General features: G+C 44.7%; 1 protein-coding gene across 3 annotated transcripts in view; it reads left to right on the plus strand.

The window, feature by feature from the left end:
* The first annotated feature begins 3,270 nt into the window (after positions 1 to 3,270).
* XRN1 (5'-3' exoribonuclease 1) overlaps positions 3,271 to 24,087 on the plus strand; it is a 79,098-nt gene continuing 58,281 nt past the window's right edge. For all 3 annotated transcript variants that reach the window (XM_027817388.3, XM_007054995.4, XM_037908194.2), the window contains exons 1-6: positions 3,271 to 3,541; positions 19,549 to 19,781; positions 22,194 to 22,291; positions 22,596 to 22,705; positions 22,793 to 22,903; positions 23,139 to 23,221. In XM_027817388.3, the coding sequence (XP_027673189.2) occupies positions 3,467 to 3,541; positions 19,549 to 19,781; positions 22,194 to 22,291; positions 22,596 to 22,705; positions 22,793 to 22,903; positions 23,139 to 23,221 (710 nt within the window). In that variant the 5' untranslated portion in view covers positions 3,271 to 3,466. The remainder of the gene's footprint in view (positions 3,542 to 19,548; positions 19,782 to 22,193; positions 22,292 to 22,595; positions 22,706 to 22,792; positions 22,904 to 23,138; positions 23,222 to 24,087) is intronic.

The raw sequence follows: 24,087 nt of genomic DNA on the forward strand, positions 1-24,087 counted from the left end.
TTCCATGTGATGCAATTTTCTAGCCCCCATTATTTCCCACTTAAGTCAAAGAGAATTTTTCTAGAAATAAAAATAAGTAATGTGTTTTTGAATATATTCAGTTTTCACTGATGAGAGAAACAAATATCTAGGGTGCTTCCTGAATCAGTAACAAAATAAAGTATTAACTATGTGCCACTGGGCTAGAAAAATATTTGGGGCAAATCTACCATATAATTTTTGCAAGTTTCTTCTGTTAAGAGGCAGGTGTTCATGTCTAATAGTCCTTTATGTAGCAACTATTGTTCTGCTGCCAGATTCAAATGGTCATTCCTAGTTAATCTGAATTTCAAATAGATTGCAATGCCCCTCTGAATTTAAATACTATGCAGAACTGTAAATATCTTTTTGCCATTGTTCTCCTGGGAAGCTGGAGGATCATCTAAAATAAGAGAACATTAAAGATGATGCTGAAATGGATTAATGCTGTCCTGTGAATACAGAAGCTTGCCCAAACCTGCTTCCAGGAATATTTAATAGTTTTTAAAATCCCATCACTTGGATCCTATGCTGGGTAATTTTTGTACTAAAATAAGGTGGTGGTATATGATACATCAAATTGAAATGTAAATAACTCAGCTGAGCTAAAGCTAGCTTGAAGGTTCTTATACTGTTTTACATATTCTGATTAAGATCTATACATTTGAACTAGAAACATAGTTAACTGTGGTTTCTACCCAGTCCCTTCTAAGCCCTGATTTTTCTAAATACCTATATCCTCTTCAGTATTGCCTTACTTATTTGTTCCTTCTGTTTCTCTCTCTTTTTAAAAAATTTTTAAGGAATTTCTATGTGTTTTTCAAACCTTTCCTTCTCCTTTCTCTGCTTCTTATGCAGTCCAAAACCTTGTGTACAGATGCTGGTTTCTTCTCTTAATTCAATATCTCATCTCTCCCTTGTACCTTCATCCTTGGTATTTCCTCCTTTCCCTTCTAATTCCTCTTCTGTCCTCCTTAAGGTGGCCAATGGAGAACCCTTCTGGATAGGTTGGTGAAAGAGTAGTCCTCTTCTGGGGAAGGGAAACCATAGGGCCAAGTGACCAAAAACTACTGGTGAAGAAGGGGAAGCCACTTTGCGGTAGTCACAGCACAGAGTGATGCTGCAAAGCTGTATTTTCTGCTGGGTATGAGCCTAGCTGGTGCCTCCATGATATCAATGTAAAAGCTGCTATGCAGCACTCCACACAACTGGAAAAGGAACTTCTGCACACAACTGATAACCAGTACCTATGATAGGAAGAAGTTGGAAACAATCCCACTATGACAGGTTGGACCTCCCATCCAGGATGCAGCTGATGTGCTGGGGTCCTACTGGTTCTGCCAGTTCCCCCAGGCTGGGTTTCCTTACCCTGCCTTAGCTGTCCCAGGCCCTCAAGCCATCTCTGGCACACACAGAGGTAGGGACACACCCAGCTGCAAATGGACACAGAGACACTGAGATTAGCTCTGTGTGGGAGGAATCAGCTTGGGCACTCACATGCACACCTTTGAGTTATAAACCCAAAATAATATGGTCTTGTGCTGTACAGAAGTCTATACAACGTAAGCTCATAAATTCGCACCCTCCCTCAATGTAGAGGAAGATATGCACAACTGCTTGCCCTCCCACCCCAGTTATAAATTCCACAAACTGGGTTTTATAATAAACGAAAACAAGTTTAACTACAAAAGGCAGATTTTAAGTGATTATAAGGGATAGCAAACAGAAGAAAGCAGATTACGAAGCAAATAAAACACAAACACTAAGCTTAAGATCTTAAAGAGACTGGTTTCAAGAAGTAATTTCTCACCCTAAATGTTGCTTTTGGGCAGGATGCACAAATTCTTGAAGGTTAGCTACCCTGCTTGCAGCTTAAATCTTCAGACACCATATTCACAGATCAGATCCCTTTTCCAGCCAGGGCTCAACTCCCCCCATCCCCCACCTTTGTATCTTTGTTTCTCAGATCTTTCCAGCTGTCATCCTGGGTGGGGATTCAGTGAAGAGTGAACCAAGATCAATTTACTCCCAGCCTTGAATAGAATTTACATAAGGCCAGAATCTTTTGTTTCCCAATCTTGACCTCCCCCTCCCTTTAGTGGAAATCACTAGCAGTCCAAGATGGTGTTTACTAGCAGATGACATGACCACATGACCTTGGAGTGTCAAGGCAAGGTCCCAGGACACTTTTCAGGAAGGAGAGAGATTAGTATCTTAAGTCTTATTGACACATCAGCACGGGCATCAGACAGAACCCCAGACCGGCAGCAGGCTGAGCGGTGCCGGCGGCTGGGACCCCAGCTGGCAGGGGCTGACAGACAGAACCCCAGACCGGCAGTGCGGGCAGCAGACGGAACCCCAGACCAGCAGCAGGCTGCTCATCCCACTGCCGGTCTGGGGTTCTGTCTGCCGCCCACACTGCCGGTCTGGGGTCCTGGCTGCCAGCCCCGCTCATCCTGCTGCTGGCCTGGATGGATGCAACCCCAGGCCGGCAGCAGGCTGAGGGGGGCCGGTGGCCAAGACCCTGGCTGGCAGCAGAGTGCCACTAAAAATCAGCTTGCATGCCGCCTTTGACATGCATGCCGCAGGTTGCCGACCCCTGGCTTAGGCCTTTGACTGGACTGGTCGGTGTTAAGCAGGGGAACAGTTTCAGGTGTTTCCCTAGCATGGGCAAGCGCTACTCAACCAGGGTGAGTGTGGTTTGGTTTTGTACAAGCATTAAAGAGAAAGGAAGATGAACGGCACGTGGATTTGTACATTTTCATTCCAGTTTTGGGAGGCTCACATAGATCATTGTCCCCAAGGCAGCACTGGGCTCACGTCTTCCTATGGGCCCCTAAAGAGCCTTGCCGTGCTATGGACCCAAACTTGTACCCACTGTGGGGTGCCTGCTGGTGGAAATGCGTGCGCCCAGGTGCTCATGGACAGAAGTCCGTACCTCACACGCTACCTTTGCTACTCACGAACCCCAGCGCCGGTGTAGTGGCATAGGAAATTCTGCCAGGGAGCAGTTTGAGTTTGTGCTGCTACACCGGCGGTCGAGACAGACAGGGGCAGGGCAGGGTCTCTCACTGAAGAGGTGGCCCTTTGCCCTCGTCTGGGGGACAGACAGGGCTGCACCCTCCGCCTCCTCGCCCCGAACGGGCTAAGCCCGGCAGGTCTGCGCTACCCCGGCGCGGAGGACGCACGGACACATTCTGAGGGCAGTCACGCGCCAGGCTGCGCTGGCTCCTGCCCCTGCCCGCAGGGCTGCCCCGACGTCGGCGGGAGGAAGTTTGTGAGGAAAGACGCTCTGTCTCTGCCCAAGTCTCTATGGGTGGAGTTGGGCCGCTCTGCGCCGCTCTCTGTGGTGGCTGGGCGGCCTGGCTGTCAGTAGGACGCGCCGGAAGGAAGCCAGCTGTGGGGGAAGGGCTGTTTGGGTCCGGTCGGGCTGGGGTAGGCGGCAGCCATGGGGGTCCCTAAATTCTACCGGTGGGTCTCGGAGCGGTATCCCTGCCTCAGCCAGGTGCTGAAGGAGCATCAGGTGAGCGGTGCTGGCCGGGGCTAGCGGGCTGGGGGGTGCGCACTCGCCTTGCCCCGGCCGCTCTCCGGGCAGGGGAGGGTGTCCCTGTGCTTCGCCGCAGCCCGCTCACAGCGGAGGGCAGCCAGGAGCCAGCGCGGGCCCGGCCCCGCTAACGGCTCCGGGTTCGTGCCCGGCTCCCCGGCGCTGCGCTGACCTGTCTCGCCCCTGTGAGGAACCAGGCCGCTCCCGAGCGTCCCCCGCAGGATACGGTGCCCAGGGAGCGAGCTCTAAAGCGGACCCCGCCGACACGCCTCCGCAAACACAGCTACTGGGAGGCTGGGGCTGTGCCAGCTCTGCCGTTATGGGCAGAGCAGTGCCTGCTAGTCACCTTCCCGCTTCTGTTTGTTGATTTTTCTTTCCCGGAACACATTTAGGTCTAGCTCAGCAGCTTCTTATAAGTGTGAGCTTTTATAACACAGCATAATAAACTTGCTAGCAAACACCACTAGCTGCACCAGCAACCCCTATAGGTACGTTTGGAAGGCGCCTTTCAGAAAATAGAATGCAGCTGTTTTGCTTGACAGCATTGCTTGGATGTAGAAGACAACAACATGGTGAGGTTTTCTGAAGTGCTTAGCCTTGGTCCAGCTCTGCTTCTATTTAAGTAATGGAGGATGGTCTAAAAATAAATGAAGTAGATGTCTAAATATATGATTAGGAAATGTGGAAATATATTGCTGTAGTCAGCATGTTGATGTTTATTGGAATAACTACATATTATTTTAAAGTAATTTTAAAGACAGAGAGGTTGAAAATCATATCAGTTGGTGGAGGTCTTGTCTATGTATTTAAATTAATTCAGAATAAGGTAGGGTATGAATTTAAAGATTAACTATTCTTGATTAGCTCCATGTGTGGATGCACTTTTCCAGTATAAGAGTGCTTTATTCCAAATCATGTTAAACTACTTCAGAATAAGGCACTCTTATTCTGGAATAAGAGTATCCACACACGTTGCTAATCAGGAATAGCTATTCTGGAATAATTCCCCAAGTAGACAAACCCTAAGTAGCTAGGAAGAGGAAGGAATGGAAAACAGAAAGGAAGACTTTCAAAGACGAAAGAACAATTAAACTACTAACGTCTTGTCCTAGATCAGTGGTTCTCAACGTTTTTATCATTTAGGGCTGCATATGCAGCTCTTTGTGTTATATGGGCCACATCCACATAATCTATGTACTACCTGAGAATGTAGCCTGAGAATGGCCCTGAGAATGTCACATGGGCCAAAGATGTGTGCTGGTTGGGCCACAGATTGAGAATCACAGCCCTAGATGAAGGGACAGTAATATCCTAGTCTCGGAAATTACCAGAGTCCTGCTGGGTGTTCAGAGGGGGTTGAAAGCATAAAACAATGTTTGTTAACAATGCCTCCCCATATTCCCAGTCAACTGTTTGTTCATTTTGGCTTTATTTGCTCAGAGTTCCACCAACTTAACATAAGGTGTGATTTTAAACTGTTTAGTTAAACCAGTGCAGAAGGCTTTGTAGACACTCTTATTTTGTTTCTTACCAGGTTGTCTACAATTAAAAATAACTTTTCTGGTATAGCTATACTGACAAAACCCTGCTAGTGTAGAGACAACTATGCCATCAAAAAGTACCTCTGCTGGTATAGTTTATTCCAGTTCAGTGAGCAAAATAGGCTATATTGGCTAAAGCACACTATTTTTATCAGTTTCAGAGTAGCAGCCATGTTAGTCTATATCCACAAAAAGATAAGGAGTACTTGTGGCACCTTAGAGTCTAACAAATTTATTAGAACATAAGCTTTCGTGGGCTACAGCCCACTTCATCGGATGCATAGAATGGAACGTATAGTAAGAAGAGTGTGTGTGTGTGTGTATGTGTATATATATATATACACACACACACACATACTTTCAGAGAAGTTGGAAGTTGCCATACAAACTGTAAGAGGCTAATTAGTTAAGATGAGCTATTATCGGCAGGAGAAAAAAACGTTTGTAGTGATAATCAAGATGGCCCATTTAGACAGTTGACAAGAAGGTGTGAGGATACTTAACTTAGGGAAATAGGTTCAATATGTGTAATGTCTACACTTACTATAATTGTCTACGCTAGGCCTTTTGATAGCATGCTCACAAAACTTTTAATGTAGACCTGGCTTTATTTTAGTTTAGCTTAAGTCATTGATTAATAACAGGTTTAAATTAAACTGAACCTGGCTTCCACATGGAGCAAATATATGTACACTCAAGGCCCTTGATTTGTATTGCATCATAATTGTTGACACTTAAGCCTCTCCTCATTTAAATGTGGTTCTGACTAAACCACTTTCTAACATAGTTTAGCCAGATAGTGTAGACAGAACCAAACAAAATTTAAAATTCAACATGGCTCTTAAAGTAGTTCCTTAACATAGCCTAGGGTAAGTGAATCTTTTACTTAAAAATGGTTTAAAATGCCTTTTAAAATAAAGTTGCATCCCCAATGGTGGGACAAGCCTCTTAGAAAACTGATTTTTAAAACTACATGGACTTTAGAGCACGCTAAAATATTGCACTTAAGAAATTTTGGTCTCAGGACAAAACTTCCAAAAGAAGCTCCCTGCTGAATGCAGGCAGAGAGCAAGGAACGTGTACAACACACATTTTGAGAAAGCTGCCATGGATAGAGCTCACATTCAGTTGTGCATGGGTTTAATGGTCACAGCATGTCCACTTGAGTCATCCAGTTACTGTGACAACAGATTGCCGAAAAATTCTCTGGCTGTTGACTGGCAGAGTCTTGCTATATATGTGCATTTCAGTTTCTTTGGTTCAGCAACTGAGCACAAGCCAACCTGTAGATACAGACTCTAAGATTAATAACTTTTTCAGTATTGCTTCCCCAAGGGAACATTGGATGCTATGCATTAGCTAAGAAGTACGCCAAATGACTGAGATCAGTTGAGTGATTAGTAGAGACTTTGGCTACGTCTGCACTGCCATGCAGTTCAGACTATGGAGATGGAAATAGGAATGTACACCAAAGTGCTGGGCTGTAAATCCTCTACTTAGATGTTGCGGGCATGAACTAAGAGGTTCCTAGTTTACATTAATGTAGTCCTGTTTGAAGAAGACTACATTAGCCCGTTGCCAACTGTGCCCACATATCTATTCAGGGGGCACCATCACAGGGCCTAATCTCATCAGCCATACTGTCAGAGGCTCGTTCACCTGCACATCCACCAATGTGATATATGCCATCATGTGCCAGCAGTGCCCCTCTGCCATGTACATTGGTCAAACTGAACAGTCTCTACGTAAAAGAATAAATGGACACAAATCAGGCGTCAAGAATTATAACATTCATAAACCAGTCGGAGAACACTTCAATCTCTCTGGTCACGCGATTACAGACATGAAAGTTGCGATATTACAACAGAAAAACTTCAAAACCAGACTCCAGCAAGAGACTGCTGAATTGGAATTCATTTGCAAATTGGATACAATTAACTTAGGCTTGAATAGAGACTGGGAGTGGCTAGGTCATTATGCAAGGTAACCTATTTCCCCTTGTTTTTTCCAACCCGCCCTCCCTTGCCCCCCCTCCCCCGTTCCTCAGACGTTCTTATTAAACCCTGGATTTGTGCTGGAAATGGCCCACCTTGATTATCATACACATTGTAAGGAGAGTGATCACTTTAGATAAGCTATTACCAGCTGGAGAGTGGGGTGGGGGGAGAGAAAACCTTTTGTAGTGATAAACATCCATTTTTTCATGGTTTGTGTGTATAAAAACATCTTCTGTATTTTCCACAGTATGCATCCGATGAAGTGAGCTGTAGCTCACGAAAGCTTATGCTCAAATAAATTGGTTAGTCTCTAAGGTGCCACAAGTACTCCTTTTCTTTTTGCGAATACAGACTAACACGGCTGTTACTCTGAAACCTGTTTTTTATCCTACTGTTTCACAGAAACAACTTAACACCCAGTCCAGCCACAAAGAAGGCAGAACTACATGGTTTTCTGCTTAAAAGCAGACTACTTTAAGTGTTCTAAATTCCACCACATGCTTACATGGATTGTCTTGAAATCTGCTGTACCTCATGGTTCCTAAAAGTTTCCTAGTTCACGTTAATGTAGTCTTCTTCAAACAGGACTACATTAATATAAACTAGGAACCTCTTAGTTCCTGCCCGCAACATCTAAGTAGAGGATTTACAGCCCAGCACTTTGGTGCACATTCCTATTTCCATCTCCATAGTCTGAACTGCATGGCAGTGTAGACGTAGCCAAAGTCTCTACTAATCACTCAACTGATCTCAGTCATTTGGCGTACTTCTTAGCTAATGCATAGCATCCAATGTTCCCTTGGGGAAGCAATACTGAAAAAGTTATTAATCTTAGAGTCTGTATCTACAGGTCGGCTTGTGCTCAGTTGCTGAACCAAAGAAACTGAAATGCACATATATAGCAAGACTCTGCCAGTCAACAGCCAGAGAATTTTTCGGCAATCTGTTGTCACAGTAACTGGATGACTCAAGTGGACATGCTGTGACCATTAAACCCATGCACAACTGAATGTGAGCTCTATCCATGGCAGCTTTCTCAAAATGTGTGTTGTACACGTTCCTTGCTCTCTGCCTGCATTCAGCAGGGAGCTTCTTTTGGAAGTTTTGTCCTGAGACCAAAATTTCTTAAGTGCAATATTTTAGCGTGCTCTAAAGTCCATGTAGTTTTAAAAATCAGTTTTCTAAGAGGCTTGTCCCACCATTGGGGATGCAACTTTATTTTAAAAGGCATTTTAAACCATTTTTAAGTAAAAGATTCACTTACCCTAGGCTATGTTAAGGAACTACTTTAAGAGCCATGTTGAATTTTAAATTTTGTTTGGTTCTGTCTACACTATCTGGCTAAACTATGTTAGAAAGTGGTTTAGTCAGAACCACATTTAAATGAGGAGAGGCTTAAGTGTCAACAATTATGATGCAATACAAATCAAGGGCCTTGAGTGTACATATATTAGTCTCTAATGTGCCACAAGTACTCCTTTTCTTTTTAGTAGGATAAAAAGTGTATTGTTAGAATGGGTTTTTAATATGACCAGCTAGCAGCCGTTGAAAATATACACTGCCTTGTCTGTACTAGACTTAAAGAACTTGTTACTGTGTTAGCTAACGTGCTAACATACCTTCCAATCCTAGTCAAGACAACACCTAAAAAGTACTGTTAAAATGTGTTAGGTGACATGTTCTGTGTGAAAGAGAGGCTCTGTCTGAAGTTGATAAAAAATGTTTTTATAAACTAATGCATGAGCTTGGAAATGTTAGCACAGTGCCCCGTGTAATCTAGTCATTCTGGTTATTTATAACTGATGTTTGTACCATGTTTTTTTCAGTGTCAGGGATGTTGCTTTTAACTATAGTCTCGCTGAACAAAAAGAAGCAGTCTCCACTTAGAAAGGGAGTACTTGTGGCACCTTAGAGACTAACCAATTTATTTGAGCATAAGCTTTCGTGAGCTACAGCTCACTTCATCGGATGCATCCGATGAAGTGAGCTGTAGCTCACGAAAGCTTATGCTCAGATAAATTGGTTAGTCTCTAAGGTGCCACAAGTACTCCTTTTCTTTTTGCGAATACAGACTAACACGGCTGTTACTCTGAAACCAGTCTCCACTTAGTGCTCTTAATTACTAGGGTTATTCATATTCATATTCATATCAGTGTGTAGAATTTATCATCTGATATCCTTTATGAAAGCCTGAGTGTCCTCCTAGAATAGAAACTCAGCAACAGCCACTGCTAGCAGAACCAGATGGAATAGGGAAAGGGACTAGCTGAACCTACCTGCTCACCCACCCCTTCCTTTGTGGAGCCAGCCTGCAAAGCACCATCACAAGATAAAGGTGGTTGTGGAAATACAGTCCTTTACAGCCTGGGGATCCTTGTTGATGTCAGCAGTTCGAGACTCTGTGGGCTTTTTTGTAGGGTTAGGAGATTGATTCTTTGTGGGAGTCAACTTTCATAGGCTGATTCACTCTATATAACTTTACCACCAATCTTAAGGCTCTTTACATGGAAAAAAGTAGGAATAAAGGAAAACTTTGAGTATTTTATCCATCATTCAACCAAGAGATAATTCCATGCTGTTCAAGGAAAGAAAATTAACTTTTAGTACCCCCAGAATTCCTTATATCCAGAGAGACTGTGTTTTGGTCTTTTTGAATCTGGCGGAGAGACTGATTTATGAAATGTCCACCCTTCATCTATTTTCTGGAACCTGAAGGGGAGATGCCTTCTACAGATTGACAGTTTCTGGTGATCAGTTGGCTGAGTGCAAAGCCAAGAACTGGAGCAAGATGGAGCATTAATTTTTGGTGATCAGAACATTTAGGGCTTTAGTAATCAATAATTTGGCGTTCTCTGTATTGAATTTGCTCAGGCTTCATGCATTACCAAGTGTGGACAGGTTGACTGACTGAGTTAGTCTTGTTGTGGAAGACCTCCAAAGTCTAACTGAATCATAAAATTTATTTTATCCTCTTTTACCATCACAGTAATAAAATGTTTAGTGTTAATGTTGTTTGATTTTGTTTTTACTGCTGCTACTTCCTTTTGAACTCTCAAACTAAAAACATTCTGTGGGAGGCAGAATGATGTCATGTTAACTATGCCATAGTTGGAAGAAGAGAATATTCTGCATATCTTTTAAATAATTGGCAAGTACCATGTGATTTTTTTTTTCATTCAGTTAATCACTACAAGGAGAAACTGTTCTGTTTATTTCTTGGAACGATTCACATTTTTGTCCTTTACACGTTGTACAAATACATGTTTGCCTAAATTAATATTGTAAAGTGTTCTTCCCACTATTGCAAAAAGATGTAGGATAATTTGTATACTAACATTTAATTACAAATACTATTATGAAACTGAATTCAGAGTGGACATGTTTCACTATTTTATATTTGCTACAGTCCAGCAGCTTGCTAGTCTACTTGCTATCCAGTGTTTACAGTATTTTAGTAGAGAATGAGGAGGTATTGTGTGCAGATAGAAACCATTAAACATGAAGGCCTGATTCTCTTCTCTTGCTGGTGTCAGTCAGGAGCAACTCTGTTGAAGTTGAAGGAGTAATATTGGTGTAAAATTTGGGTAAGAGAGGAGAGAATCAGGCCAGAACAGTGGTAGCATGGAAGGAATTACTGTGGAAAACTAAAGCGGTTTGGTGATGTTTATCAGAGATGAATGTTCAATTTTAGATCTGAAAGCAAAGAAATTTAACAAATTCAAAATACTAGGAGCTATACGCAAAGTTTAAATATATGTGAAGGTGAGACATACTTTTCCTTGGTGGTTCTTTTATATTCAGAAGAGTACATAGGTGAGAATACTAGAAGGATGTAAAATACTGGGCCAGCTACTCAAATACTGAAGAAAGAAGCAAGGGTTTGTTTTGTTTGAAGAAGCAGGGAGGGGGCACTACCGGACAGGGCTACGTTGTTTCTTCTTCTGTTTGCTCTTGCCGATAACGTGATAGAAGAGAGAGGGCATAAAGGTCAGTTTCTATGTAAAACACAGATGATTATTTATAAAGTTCATCACAGCACGCATCTTCATATGTAGAAAATGTCATCTGCTACTCTTCCATATGTCTGCTTCATGTGAAAAGCGCATGTGGATCACCAAGGTTCTTTTTCGAGTGCTGTCCCTTGGGTGCTCCACTCTAGGTGTTGGTGCGTCCCGGCGCCATTGATCGGAAATTTTCAGTAGCAGTGCCTGGTTGGGACGCATGCTCTCAGTTGGTATCTCCTGTCTTGTTGGAATCTTCCTGAGTGCGTGCGTCCCTCACTCTCCTAGTTCCTTCTCAACCGTCCTCTGCTGAAGACGGGACTCGGGGCAGTGCTACTTTTCTTCCCTGATATCTTAGGAAACAGTAACAAAGAACATAGAAATAGTTATTAGTTACATCCCCGTTGTTTCCCTTCCTTTAATGTAGTTACATAGTTGGTTACTTAGTTAAAAAAAAAACACCAAAAACCCCAAATTTTTTCGCTTCAGCCTTGTCTCCCGCTGAGAAACTCTCCCCTGCCATTTCTAATTCGTAATGCCAAGGGCTTCAGGATTCAAAAAGTGTGTTTCCTGTCAGGACTCCATGCCACGGTCGGATGGGCACTCACATTGTGTGAAGTGCCTCGGGGAAACTCACGTCCCCGCAAAGTGCCTCCACTGTACAAGCCTCAAGTCAAGAGCTCGGCGTGACAGGGACCTGCGGCTTAAATGCTTCTAATGGAAAAGTCCCTCCAGCCACTTTTGGAGACAGGGAAAGTTAAACCTGCTCCCACACGCTCCCCGGCCAGATCCGAACCAGTTGGGAGCATTGCTTCACCCTCTCTGGAGCAGAGGCAAGAAGCACAACAGTCTCAAATGAGAGACGTTAACAAGGGTAAAGGGGCTCCTGCAAGATCCTTACCCTCTGTGCTGACACCGCCAAAGGCAGGTGCCTCAGCCTTTTCTAACGCCACAGCCACGGCTCCCGCAGAGTGCAGAGGCAGGAACCCGACCTCCCGCACAGGGAACGTTTCCGTGGCACCGGTCCTCTTGGCACCAAAAATAGTCACGGTGCCGACAGCATGCTCTACCCTGGTGCCGAGAAGAACGTCAGCACCAAGCCTGCCTCCCACCCCGGCACCAGCAGCGGACCCCCTGCAGGGCACCTCCAAGCGCTCCGCGGCACCGCTGATGCTTTCACTTTCACTTGATAACAGGCTAGAGCACAAAGCAGGCTCAGCACAGCCCAGGGAGCAGGAGCAACAGTTTCTCAGTCAGTGTGACCTCTCAGTGCCACCTGAGCCTAACTCCCCGTTCCTGAATACACAGGGCTCACTTTCTGAACAGCCGCTCTCCCCACCTGAACTGGCTACCTTTACTGACAGCGAACTCGATATACAGCAGCAGGCGGAGTTCTCCCCACCTGCCTCTCCTCCTCCACGAGAACCTCTTCCACATCAGGTCATGGCTCACAGCCACCAGCCTCAGTTTCCCTCCTCCTCCCCCAGCCCCCGTGGGCAGCACCTGGGTTCTCCTACCCTATGCCTTGGCCTCAGTGGTGCCCTTGCCCACATCCTCCTACCACTCATCCTCAGACCTCTTCCACCAAACCACTAGTTCCTTCTGTGCCTCGATCTCCAGCTCCGTCCACTTCTAGAGTACCTGAACCCCTTCCTGAGAATGTGAGCTATGCACCATATCCTGACTCACCAACCCCTAACTCTCCATCAGCCCCAGACGGAGCCCTCTTCCCTCCGCCTCCACAGAACGTGGACGACTGTAAACAATTTCAAGAACTTTTCAGGAGCAGGGGCAGCAGGTTTGTATAATTTTTGGTGGTGCCCAGAATGAGTCCAAGTCATGCCCCACCACCGCACCTCCTTAAGGGTCTGGGAGGAAGTTTGGGTGTGGGAGGGGGGAGGTGTTAGGCTCTGAGAAGGCGTTTGGGTGTAGGGTGTAGGCTCTGGGAGGGAGTTGTGGTGTGGGGTCTGGGCTGGGACAGGAGGAGTGGGTGTGGGGGATGTGCTCTGGGAGGGAGTTTGGGTGAGGGGTCTGGGATGGGGCAGGGGTGCAGGAGGGGGCTCAGGGCTGGGGCGCAGGGGGTGAGGGCCCTGGCTGGGGGCACAGGGTCTGGGGTAAGGAGCTTGGGGTGCAGACAGGCTGCTCCAGGGTGAGGGCCAGAGAGGAGGACTCCCCCCAACCCTTTCCCCCACTGCTGCTGCCCCTCACCATAGCCTCACTGGGGGTGGGGGGTGGGGCTGCCCCATGGCCAGCGTGGGGCAGAAGCAGTGACTGGCCGGGGGGGGCATGCAGGGTGTCACAACACTCACCCAAGCCCCAGCTGCTCAGGTCAAGGAAGCCCCCTCACCTCCCCTGTGGTGGGTGGGTGCTGGAGGTGGAGGGAGCTGCCATCACATGTGGCTTCCTCCCCTGCTGCAGCCTGCTGTCCCACACTGTAGCCTCTTGGCCGGGGCGGGGGTGGGGGGGAGGCCTGCCCCTTGCACCGGGGCTGCAGGCTGGGGTTAGGGGCAGGATCACAGGGTCAGACACTAAAGGAAGCCCCAGCAGCTGCTCAGGTGAGTGAGGTCCAGAGGTCTGTTCCTGCTCTCCTCTTGGTGGGTGCTGGAGAGAGGGAGGGCTACCTATCATATGTGTACCTCTTCCCCTACTCTGGTGCAGCAGCAGCCAGCTGCCTCAGCTTGCTCTTGTGCTATAGCCTAGCCTTAGGCGGCAGTGCAGCCAATGGAGAGCAGCATGGAGTGGCAGGGCAGCTGCCCACTTTTAATCAGGCAGGAACACTCCTGGGCGGGTGGGATGCTCCAGGGCCTGGGGGAGGCGCGTGGGGGGGTGGCAGGCGGGAGCACGCTCTAGGCAGGGCCGGGGGAGAGACCCGGCTCCAAACATTGGTGGAGCTGGGCCCCCAGCCCTGAATATTGCTGGAGCTCGGGCACCACGGGCCCATGTAACTCGCTGCCCCTGTTCAGGAGGGTGGCTCTCAGTCAAAACATCCCCTTAGAAGAGGTTCAGGAGACACAACACAGACTCCTCAGAATCCTTCAACCATCTGCGCCCTCAAAGATCACGCTCCCCATAAACGAAGCACTCCTGGAACCAGCTGACACACTCTGGCAAACTCCAGCTTCTTTATTACCAACTTGCAAAAAGGCTGAACGTAAATACTATGTTCCTGCTAAGGACTCTGACTTCCTATATTCTCATCCACAACTGAACTCTCTTGTCATGGATGCAGTCGCACAAAGGACGAAACAGCCACAATATCCGCCCACCCTGCAAGACAAGGAGCTTAAACACCTTGATGTCTTGGGTTGCAAGGTTTATTCGTCCTCCACTCTACAATTCAGAATTGCGAACTATTCTGCCCTCCTCGCCAGCTACAACTTCGATAATTACAATAAACCTTTTGAATTTGCCTCCTACATTCCAGAGGATAGCAGAGCAGACTTCAAATCAATCCTGATTGCAGGCCAACTGATTCCCAGAACGGCCCTACAAGCATCTCTAGACACGGGGGACACAGCAGCCCGTACTACTGCAACTGCTGTGGTTATGCGCAGATCTTCATGGCTCTCTGGTCTGCAGATCTTTAGGGATGCCGGATGCAAAGTGGAGGACCTCCCCTTTGATAAAGATTAAACTTTTTTCCACAAAAAACAATGAACTCCTTCACACCATGAAAGATTCTAGAGCGACACTGCGCACCCTAGGCATTCACCCATCTCTTCCCAGGAGACAACGATACCAATCCTACTAAAGACCACGCACACAACAGTATTATCGGCTTCAACCCAAACCATACGACATAACTAGGAATCGCGCTAGACCCCCTAAGCGCAGACAAAATCAAACTCAAGCAACCACCTCCCACCCATCGGGGAATAAACAATTTTGAAACATTGGTTGAGGGTCTGCACGACCACCCCTTGATTCCACTGCCTACTTGTCCATTTGGCTACCGCCTCCAGAGTTTCCAACATGCCTGGCAGCGGATTACACAGGACCACTGGGTCCCCGAAATAGTTCAGTTACTCTATTCCATTTATATCCTACCCTCCTACCTTTCCCCATCCCTCTTCAGGGACCCCTCTCATGAACACTTACTTCGCGCAGAAGTGGTGCCCCTTCTACAACTAGGTGCAGTGGAACCTGTGCTGACACAACATCGAGGGAAAGAGTTCTATTCCCATTACTTCCTGACCCAGAAAAAGACCGGGGGATGGAGGCCTATACTAGACCTATGCCGTCTGAACAAATTCGTGAGGATAAAAAAATTCAAGATGGTCACACTGGGCACAATAATTCCTGCATTGGATCAAGGGGACTGGTTCACAGCCCTCGACCTACAGGACACTTATTTTCATATATCAATTCATCCAGCTCACAGACACTGCCTACGATTCACAATCGGTCATGACCATTTTCAATACAGAGTTCTTCCTTTTGAACTCTCCACAGCACCGAGAGTCTTTTCCAAGACTCTAACCGTCGTCGTGGCTCACCTCCACAGACATGGGATCACACTTTTCCCCTGCCTGGACGATTGCCTCATCAAGGGCAACTCCTATGGCGAGACACTTCAAGCTATCCATTTCGCCATCTCCCTCTTTCACAGCCTTGACCTGCAAATAAACCTCCAGAAATCCACCCTGACTCCTACACAACAGATCGAGTTCATTGGAGCTCATCTGGACTCAATCCAAAGCAGAGCCTCGCTCCCAGTCACAGATTCCTCGCTATCACGCAGCTTATATGCACGCTCTCTATTTGTCCCAGGACACAGGCAAGAATCTGGCTACAGCTCCTTGGTCACATGGCAGCCACCACCTTCATGGTCCAGTACACCAGGCTATACATGAGATGTCTTCAGGGCTGGCTCAACTCATAGATTCATAGATATTTGGGTCAGAAGGGACCATTATGATCATCTAGTCTGACCTCCTGCACAACGCAGGCCACAGAATTTCACCCACCACTCCCACAAAAAAACCTCACACCTATATCTGTGCTATTGAAGTCCTCAAATTGTAGTTTAAAGACCTCAAGGAGCAGAGAATCCTCCAGCAAGTGATCCGTGCCCCATGCTACAGAGGAAGGCGAAAAACCTCCAGGGCCTTCCAATCTGCCCAGGAGGAAAATTCCTTCCCGACCCCAAATATGGCGATCAGCTAAACCCTGAGCATATGGGCAAGATTCATCAGCCAGATACTACAGAAAATTCTTTCCCGGGTAACTTGGATCTTACCCCATCTAAAACCCATCACAGGCCATTGGGCCTATTTACCATGAATATTTAACTCCAACTTCAAACCCAACAGACACACCTTAGGGATGCTGCTAACTCCTCCTCCCCCCAATGTTCTAGCTTCCCTACATTGGTGGACAAGACCAGAAAACCTCTGCACGGGGGTTTCCTTCCAGCAACGATCCCCAATGCTCATGCTCACCGCGGACACTTCCCTAATCGGTTGGGGAGTGCATCTATGGGGGACACAGGGCACAAGACCTATGGTCCACATCAGAGACGAGCCTACACGTAAATCTCTTGGAGCTCAGAGCAGTGAGGCGAGCATGCCTTCACTTTCTTCCCCTCATAAAGAACAAATCTATTCAGGTCTTAACAGACAACATAGCATGTATGTTCTACATCAACAGACAAGGGGGAGCCTGATCACATTCCCGATGCATGGAAGCCATCCGACTATGGAATTGGTGCATACAACATCAAATAGAAATCATTGCTTCCTACCTGCCTGGCTGCCACAACGCTACTGCCGACACACTCAGCAGGCACTTCTCGACAGAACACGAATCGGAACTTCACCCCGCAATACTTCAACAGCTCTTCTCTCTCTAGGGCACTCCGTCAATAGACCTCTTTGCCACAACCCAGAATCCCATGATTCCAAACCCATGAACTAGCCTGTTCTGAGCAAGTCCAATACATCCTCCTGCATAGTAGAAAAGACTCTACTCGTAAAACTTACCTGCAGAAGTGGAAACGTTTTGCCCTCTGGTGCTCTCTTAATCTCTCAACACCCAATATGGTGACCCTCCCTAAAGTCCTGGACTACTTTCTGCAATTAAAACAGGATGGACTCTTGCTCAACTCCATCAAAGTACACCTGGCGGTGCTTACTACCGTCCATGATTTGGTAGAAGGTTACTTACTCTTTACCCATCCCACCATAAAACGATTTCTCACGGGCCTGCAAAATCTCTGCCCTGAAATTTACCCAACGGCAGCTACATGGAATCTTAACCTCGTTCTTCATGGTCTCATGAATCCGCCCTTTGAGCCCTTGGCTACCTCGTCTCTTTTTCATTTGTCCATGAAGGTAGCTTTCTTAGTTGCAATAACATCAGCAAGGAGAGTAGGAGAAATAAGCGCCCTGGTGGCCCATCCTCCCTACACGATCTTCTCCAAAGACAAAGTCACTCTGAGACCACATGCTAAATTTCTCCCTAAGGTGGTATCCACCTTCCACCTTAACCAACCAATATACTTACCTACTTTCTATCCCAAACCTCACAAGACTCTGCACAAGGCAACCCTGCATACTCTCGACATCAGGTGAGCAATTGCCTTTTATTTAGACAGGACTAAGCCATTTCGTAAGTCCCCACAACTCTTTGTCTCCATTACTGAAAGATCGAAAGATACCGCTATCTCTAAACCACTTCTGTCCAAGTGGATCTCTGACTGTATCAGATCCTGTTACTGCACGCAAAATATTCAACCACCCGAAGGCATTAGAACTCATTCCACTCGAGCTATGTCGACATTCTTACATAATGTACCCATTCCTGACATCTGTAAAGCGACTACATGGTCATCTGAAGACACATTTGCCAAACACTATGCTATCACGCAAGATACCACAGCAGACACCATAGCAGGCCATACAGTACTCACTGTCGCATCTTCAAAGTCCCACTGATCATAGTGGGTACTGCTACACATTCACCTAGAGTGGAGCACCGACAGGGCAGCACTTGAAGAAGAAGAGAAAGTCACTCACCTTGCAGTAACTGAAGTTCTTTGTGATGTGTGTCCCTGTGGATGCTCCACTCCCCGCCCTCCTCCCTTCTATTGGAGTATTAGTATGATTTCTCCACGGTAGAGAAGGAACTGAGGAGGGTGCGGGACGCACGCACTCAGGAAGATTCCAACAAGATGGGAGATACCAACTGAGCGCGTGCGTCCCGACCAGGCACTGCTACCGAAACTCTCCGCTCAATGGCGCCGGGACACACCAACACCTAGAGTGGAGCACGCACGGGGACACACATCTCGAAGAACTTTAGTTACTGCAAGGTGAGTAACTTTCTGTTTTGTAGCTTTTTAAAGTGCTGTCAATGCAACACACTATCCCTTGGAACTAGAAAGCTGGTGTCTGTGTGGATGTGATGGACTTTGGGCATGCAGTTTTATTCAGACCACAAAATTAGTTCCTTTATTAGAGAGACTAAATGCCATTCCAGGAAGTGCAGAAAAATAATTACTGAGCACCGTGCATCAACTGTATTCTAATACATTGCAGATTGAGCTCCATACCCAACAAGACGCTAGGTATTGCTAGAGATTAGAGATGTATTAGCTCTGTCTTAATCCTGCCTCTACCTCTTCCTTTCCTCCATACTCCCCAATACTCTGCTTCTCCTAAATCTAGAATTCTGGATTATAAACACAAACCCAGAAACGTTCCCCTAGAAGTTATTTGGCCTAGGTGAGAGGATGGTTCAGCAGTAACACAACAGGTCATCACAGGAAGTAAGGAAACTATCCTACTGAAACTGCCAGCGGACTCTTATGATCAGGAGTACTTACAAATCAAGCAGTACATGTGTACAGAATGGGTATATGTTTTCTTACAAACTAGCCTTGTCTGTGTTTTTTGTTGTTGTGTTTTTTGGAAAAAAAATATGATGGTACTGTTGCCCCTTGGCCCAAACAGTTAGCCAATATTTGGAGCCGTGTTGCACTATTTATACGAACAAGATATTTCTTTGGTGCAGTTCTGTTTATTTACAAAGAATGTACAGAAAGTGCCATTTTCCTGGAAACAGTAGGAACAAATGGCAGACAGTTTCCTTGCTCACATTTTGCAAGCCTGCCTTTTCCAGAGAGTCCCGTGCCCAAGGAATTCTGTCTCTGCTCCTACTCAAGGCCATGGTCTCTACATATTTTTCATTGTCTGCTGGTTTTCTGGGAGCTTTTTCCTTCTGATATACTCCACTGGACCCAATCAATGCCCCAGCCCCTATGTTTACAACCAGTCCCCAGGAAAACCCCTTGGCTCACACAGCTCAGGTCCTGCTGTGCTTTTCCTCCCTTGGAGGGCAACTTCTGTTGTTTCCGTTATCACTGAAGAAAGGGAACTTTTTCTAGGTCTGTGATTGATAGGTGCTGTTAACTTGATATCCCAATATTATATGTGACTTTTTTCTAGATTCCAGAATTTGACAACTTGTACCTGGATATGAATGGTATCATCCATCAGTGTTCACACCCTAATGATGATGATGTTCACTTCAGAATCTCAGATGATAAGATCTTTGCTGATATTTTTCACTATTTGGAAGTATTATTTCGCATTATTAAACCAAGAAAGGTTTTCTTCATGGCAGTTGATGGAGTGGCTCCAAGAGCAAAAATGAACCAGCAGCGTGGGAGACGTTTTAGGTGAAAACATTTTAATGTTGCCCTGTTTATAAATAGAACAGCACATTTTTATGAGATTTTTTTAAATTTAAAAATTGAAATAAGTATGAAATACATAGTTTTAAATTATGATGCTTTTGACTATAGCATTGTTTGGGTTTTGTTAAATAATAACTGGTCAGTCATAAATCAGAATTGAGGATCTTTTGCCAGTGCATTTGAAAAAGACCGGTACACCGGGGAGTACTTTTCATCTTTTGTTTTTGAAGTGAACTTGCAGTTTGTACAGCACTGCAGAGGCTAGTATAAATCATCTCCAATTGGAACCAGTGGCTTAGAACAGGGGTTCTCCAACTTCATTGCATTGCGACCCCCTTCTGACAACAAAAATTACTGCACGACCCCAGGAGGGAGGAGCAAAGTCCAAGCCCCACTGCCCTGTAACCTCGGTGGGCCTGTAACCTGATCTCTGTTGCCCAGGGCTGAAGCCAAAGCCTGAGCCCCACCACCCAAGGCTGAAGCTCTCAAACTTCGGCTTTGGCCCCATGTGGTGGGACTCAGGCTTTTGCTTCAGCCCCAAGCCCCAGCAAGTCTAATGCCATTAAAACAGGACCGCGACCCCATTAAAACAGAATCACGACCCACTTTGGGGTCCCGACCCACAGTTTGAGAACCCCTGGCTTAGAACTTTGAGTTTGTAAAATTTGTGCCTTGGTCATTCAAAGGAGCATGGACCCAAGAATGATGATCTAGCACAGCATGTATCTTTTGGGAACAGCAGTTATAGGTGCTGCTTCTTTTTCCATCTTTAAGACTATTTTTCTATAAATCTACATATTCCAGTTTATCACTGTGCAAAGAAGCAGTAATAGGGCTGCTTTTGGAATCTGTGAATGCCATCTCTAAAGAGGCCTTTGTGGTCACTGTATAGTGAAGTTTCCCTTGACAGCGCAGTGTGGAGGAGGGAAAGAGACTGAGGTTTGAGAATAAAACTCTAGTCTCTAGTAACATTGGCCATCAGGCTAGCTAAATAATGTAGTTAACATCTAGATCATATACAGTGGAGATCATTAAAATCTTGATGTTTACTGCTTGCCCTCACAGCTTTTGTGAACTTTGGGGACAGCAGCCACATTGACAGCGTATACTGGAAGTTGGAGATAGGGCTGGCCATTTCCTCTTTTTGTTCTGAACAACTAATGCTACAGTACTTCCTTTTCTTCACCAGTGAGTGCTATGGGGAGTTCCATTCACTGTAAACTGTTTCTCTTCAGGTTTCACCTGCCTCTCATTGTTGTCACTAGTCAGGGAAAAGAAGGAAGCCCGGGGCTTGGAGATGTGGGGAGACCATTTGGGGGCCACTGGGAGGACAAGAAAAACAACTGGTGGGGCAATAGGCAAGATTGGCATGGGGTTGAGGAGGAGGTGAGAGAGAATATTCGTGGATAAAAAAATAAATATGGAAAGAACAAATAAGAAAGCCAGAGGGTTTTAAAGAAAAATTAAAACATTAAAAAAAGGATAGAGTAATATCAGGAAAAAATAGGAGTACCTGTGGCACCTTAGAGACTAACAAATCTATTAGAGCATAAGCTTTTGTGAGCCACAGCTCACTTCATCGGATGCATAGAATGGAACATATAGTAAGATATATATACACATACAGATAAGTTGGAAGTTACCATACAAACTGTGAGAGGCTAATTAGTTAAGATGAGCTATTATCAGCAGGAGAAAAAAACTTTTGTAGTAATAATCAAGAGGGCCCATTTAGACAGTTGACAAGAAGGTGTGAGGATACTTAACTTAAGGAAATAGATTCAATATGTGTAATGACCCAGCCACTCCCAATCTCTATTCAAACCCAAATTAATGGTATCTAGTTTGCATACTAATTCAACCTCAGCAGTTTCTCGTTGGAGTCCGTTTTTGAAGCTTTTCTGTTACAAAATTGCCACCCTTAAATTTTTTACTGAGTGGCCACAGAGGTTCAAGTGTTCTATATCAGGAGAAAATGTGAAGGAAAACGGGTGGGGGTAGGGAGGAAAGCATCAAGATAAAAATGAAGAGAGTCAAGAGAAAATAATTTGAGGACAGTGTCCTTTAATTCTGAGGGGGAAAGATTAGCTTAGTCAGTAATTTGACGCTTGCCATTTATCTGCTGCCAGCTGGTTCTTTTTCCCTCCCATTGGCCCCCAAATGGTCTTTTGAGCCCTGTATATACTACTGGTATATGTGCAGCATACATCTTATCCTTACTGTAGAAAATTCAAAACAGCTTCTCCATTTTCTATGCACACTAAAAACAAAATTAAAATACGGACTAAGAGTTACATTTCCTTTTTTATTTACTTTAAGACGTAACTCTAAATTTAACTTTTTGAGGAAAAAATAGTGTACATACAATGCTGTAAAATGCAATGTTTTTTTTAGGTCCGCAAAAGAAGCAGAGGACAAAATAAAAAAGGCTTTAGAAAAAGGAGAAGTTCTCCCTACAGAAGCCAGGTTTGACTCCAATTGTATTACACCAGGTAGGAAAATGTGCTGGTTACTTACAGGAGAATTACTGTGATTACTCATTTTGCCTTTCTTTCATCTGATTTTTCAATAGGATTTGTTCTGCTAAATCACTCGGGCACTTTTGAAAATCCCACCCAAATTTAATATTTAAAACCTGAAAACTCTTCAAAAGTACACCTTCCACACTTTGCAAAAATAAATTGTTTTTTCTATCACTAATCACTAATATCCCTCATAAATGTATAAATGGAATTTTAAATAACTGTTAAAATGACAGTGTATCAGAAGATGTAACTTATAGATTTCTGTTACTAGGGACTGATTTCATGGCCAGGTTGCACGAACATCTGAAGTATTTTGTAAATATGAAGATTTCCACAGACAAATCCTGGCATGGCGTAACTGTCTACTTATCAGGCCACGAGGTTATTGTGTTTATATTACTGAATTTTTTAAAAAAAATAGTATTTTGCAGAATAGTGTTTACTGAATTGTTTTATTTTTGCATTTAGACACCAGGTGAAGGAGAGCATAAAATTATGGAATTTATCCGATCAGAGAAAACAAAGCCTGATTATGATCCAAACACAAGACACTGTCTATATGGTTTAGATGCTGACTTGGTATGTGCAAATATATTTTATACTCATAATGACAAAAGGCTATTATGTCTGTGACTTGAGCATCTATTCAATATTTTATCGGAATATATGACTATAAAACATTATTAAACAAAAAGCTTTACATTTATGGCAAACTAAAAATTTACAATGCGGAACCACTAAGCATGGAAATATACTGGCACTGGTCACTTCTTGAATAATATTAAAACCCCTTCTTAATCTCTTATTTCCACAGATTATGCTTGGATTAACAAGTCATGAGTCACATTTCTCACTCTTAAGAGAAGAAGTCCGGTTTGGTGGCAAAAAATCCCAGAGGTAAACTGCTTCTAAAAATCTTATTTATAGGAAGAAAGGAGATCCAAAAGATGCAGGTTGCTTAGAATATTTTCTTTAAATGACTGCATATTTAATCAGTCAGGTAATTGTTTTATTTTAATTTGATTATGGATGAATATTATAAACGCTGATAAATTTCTTTTATAAATATTAATATTTATGTTAATATAAATCTTTTCTATTTGCCTGAATCAGCAAATAGAAAAAAAGTCTGAAATTTGGTGCTTGTGGAACCTAATACCAACTGAACTGCTAGAAAATCCTGAGAGCTATAGTGCACCACATTGGCATCTCATACTATACTGATTCTATTTCCCACAATAGATCGTTCTTGTTCTTATAGATTCATTCATTAAAAAAACAAAAACAAACCACAAAGGACTTGTCTACATGGGGAAATTGACCAGAATGGCAGTTGAGGAATAAACTATTCCAGAATAGCTCCCCTCTGGACATTCTTATTCCAGAGTGTAGGAGTACCTTTTCCCAATTTCCTTTAACCTACAGATAAAGGTAAATCAGAAGAAGGCCCCATCTTCTGGGATTAAAGTGTCCACACGGGAAGCTATTCTGATCACTGTCCCTATGTAAACAGGTCCTGAAGTTCTTGGTGGTAGAAAAGGGGCACGGTGGGCGGGAGACAGAGAGAGAGAGAACAGTCTATCTTGTATGTACAGGAAAGCTCTCAGATACTATGGTAATGAGAGCCATGTAAGTGCCTAAAGAGATACATAGCTCTTGTTGATGTGCTCTAGCCAAGAACCCAAAATAAACTCAAGTGCAAAGGACTAGACCAGGCCTTATAAAGTTTAAGGCCAGAAGGGACCCCAGATCATGTAGTCTGA

Source organism: Chelonia mydas, chromosome 9 (genome assembly GCF_015237465.2).
Source record: "Chelonia mydas isolate rCheMyd1 chromosome 9, rCheMyd1.pri.v2, whole genome shotgun sequence".
In the NCBI taxonomy this organism is placed as follows: domain Eukaryota; kingdom Metazoa; phylum Chordata; order Testudines; family Cheloniidae; genus Chelonia; species Chelonia mydas.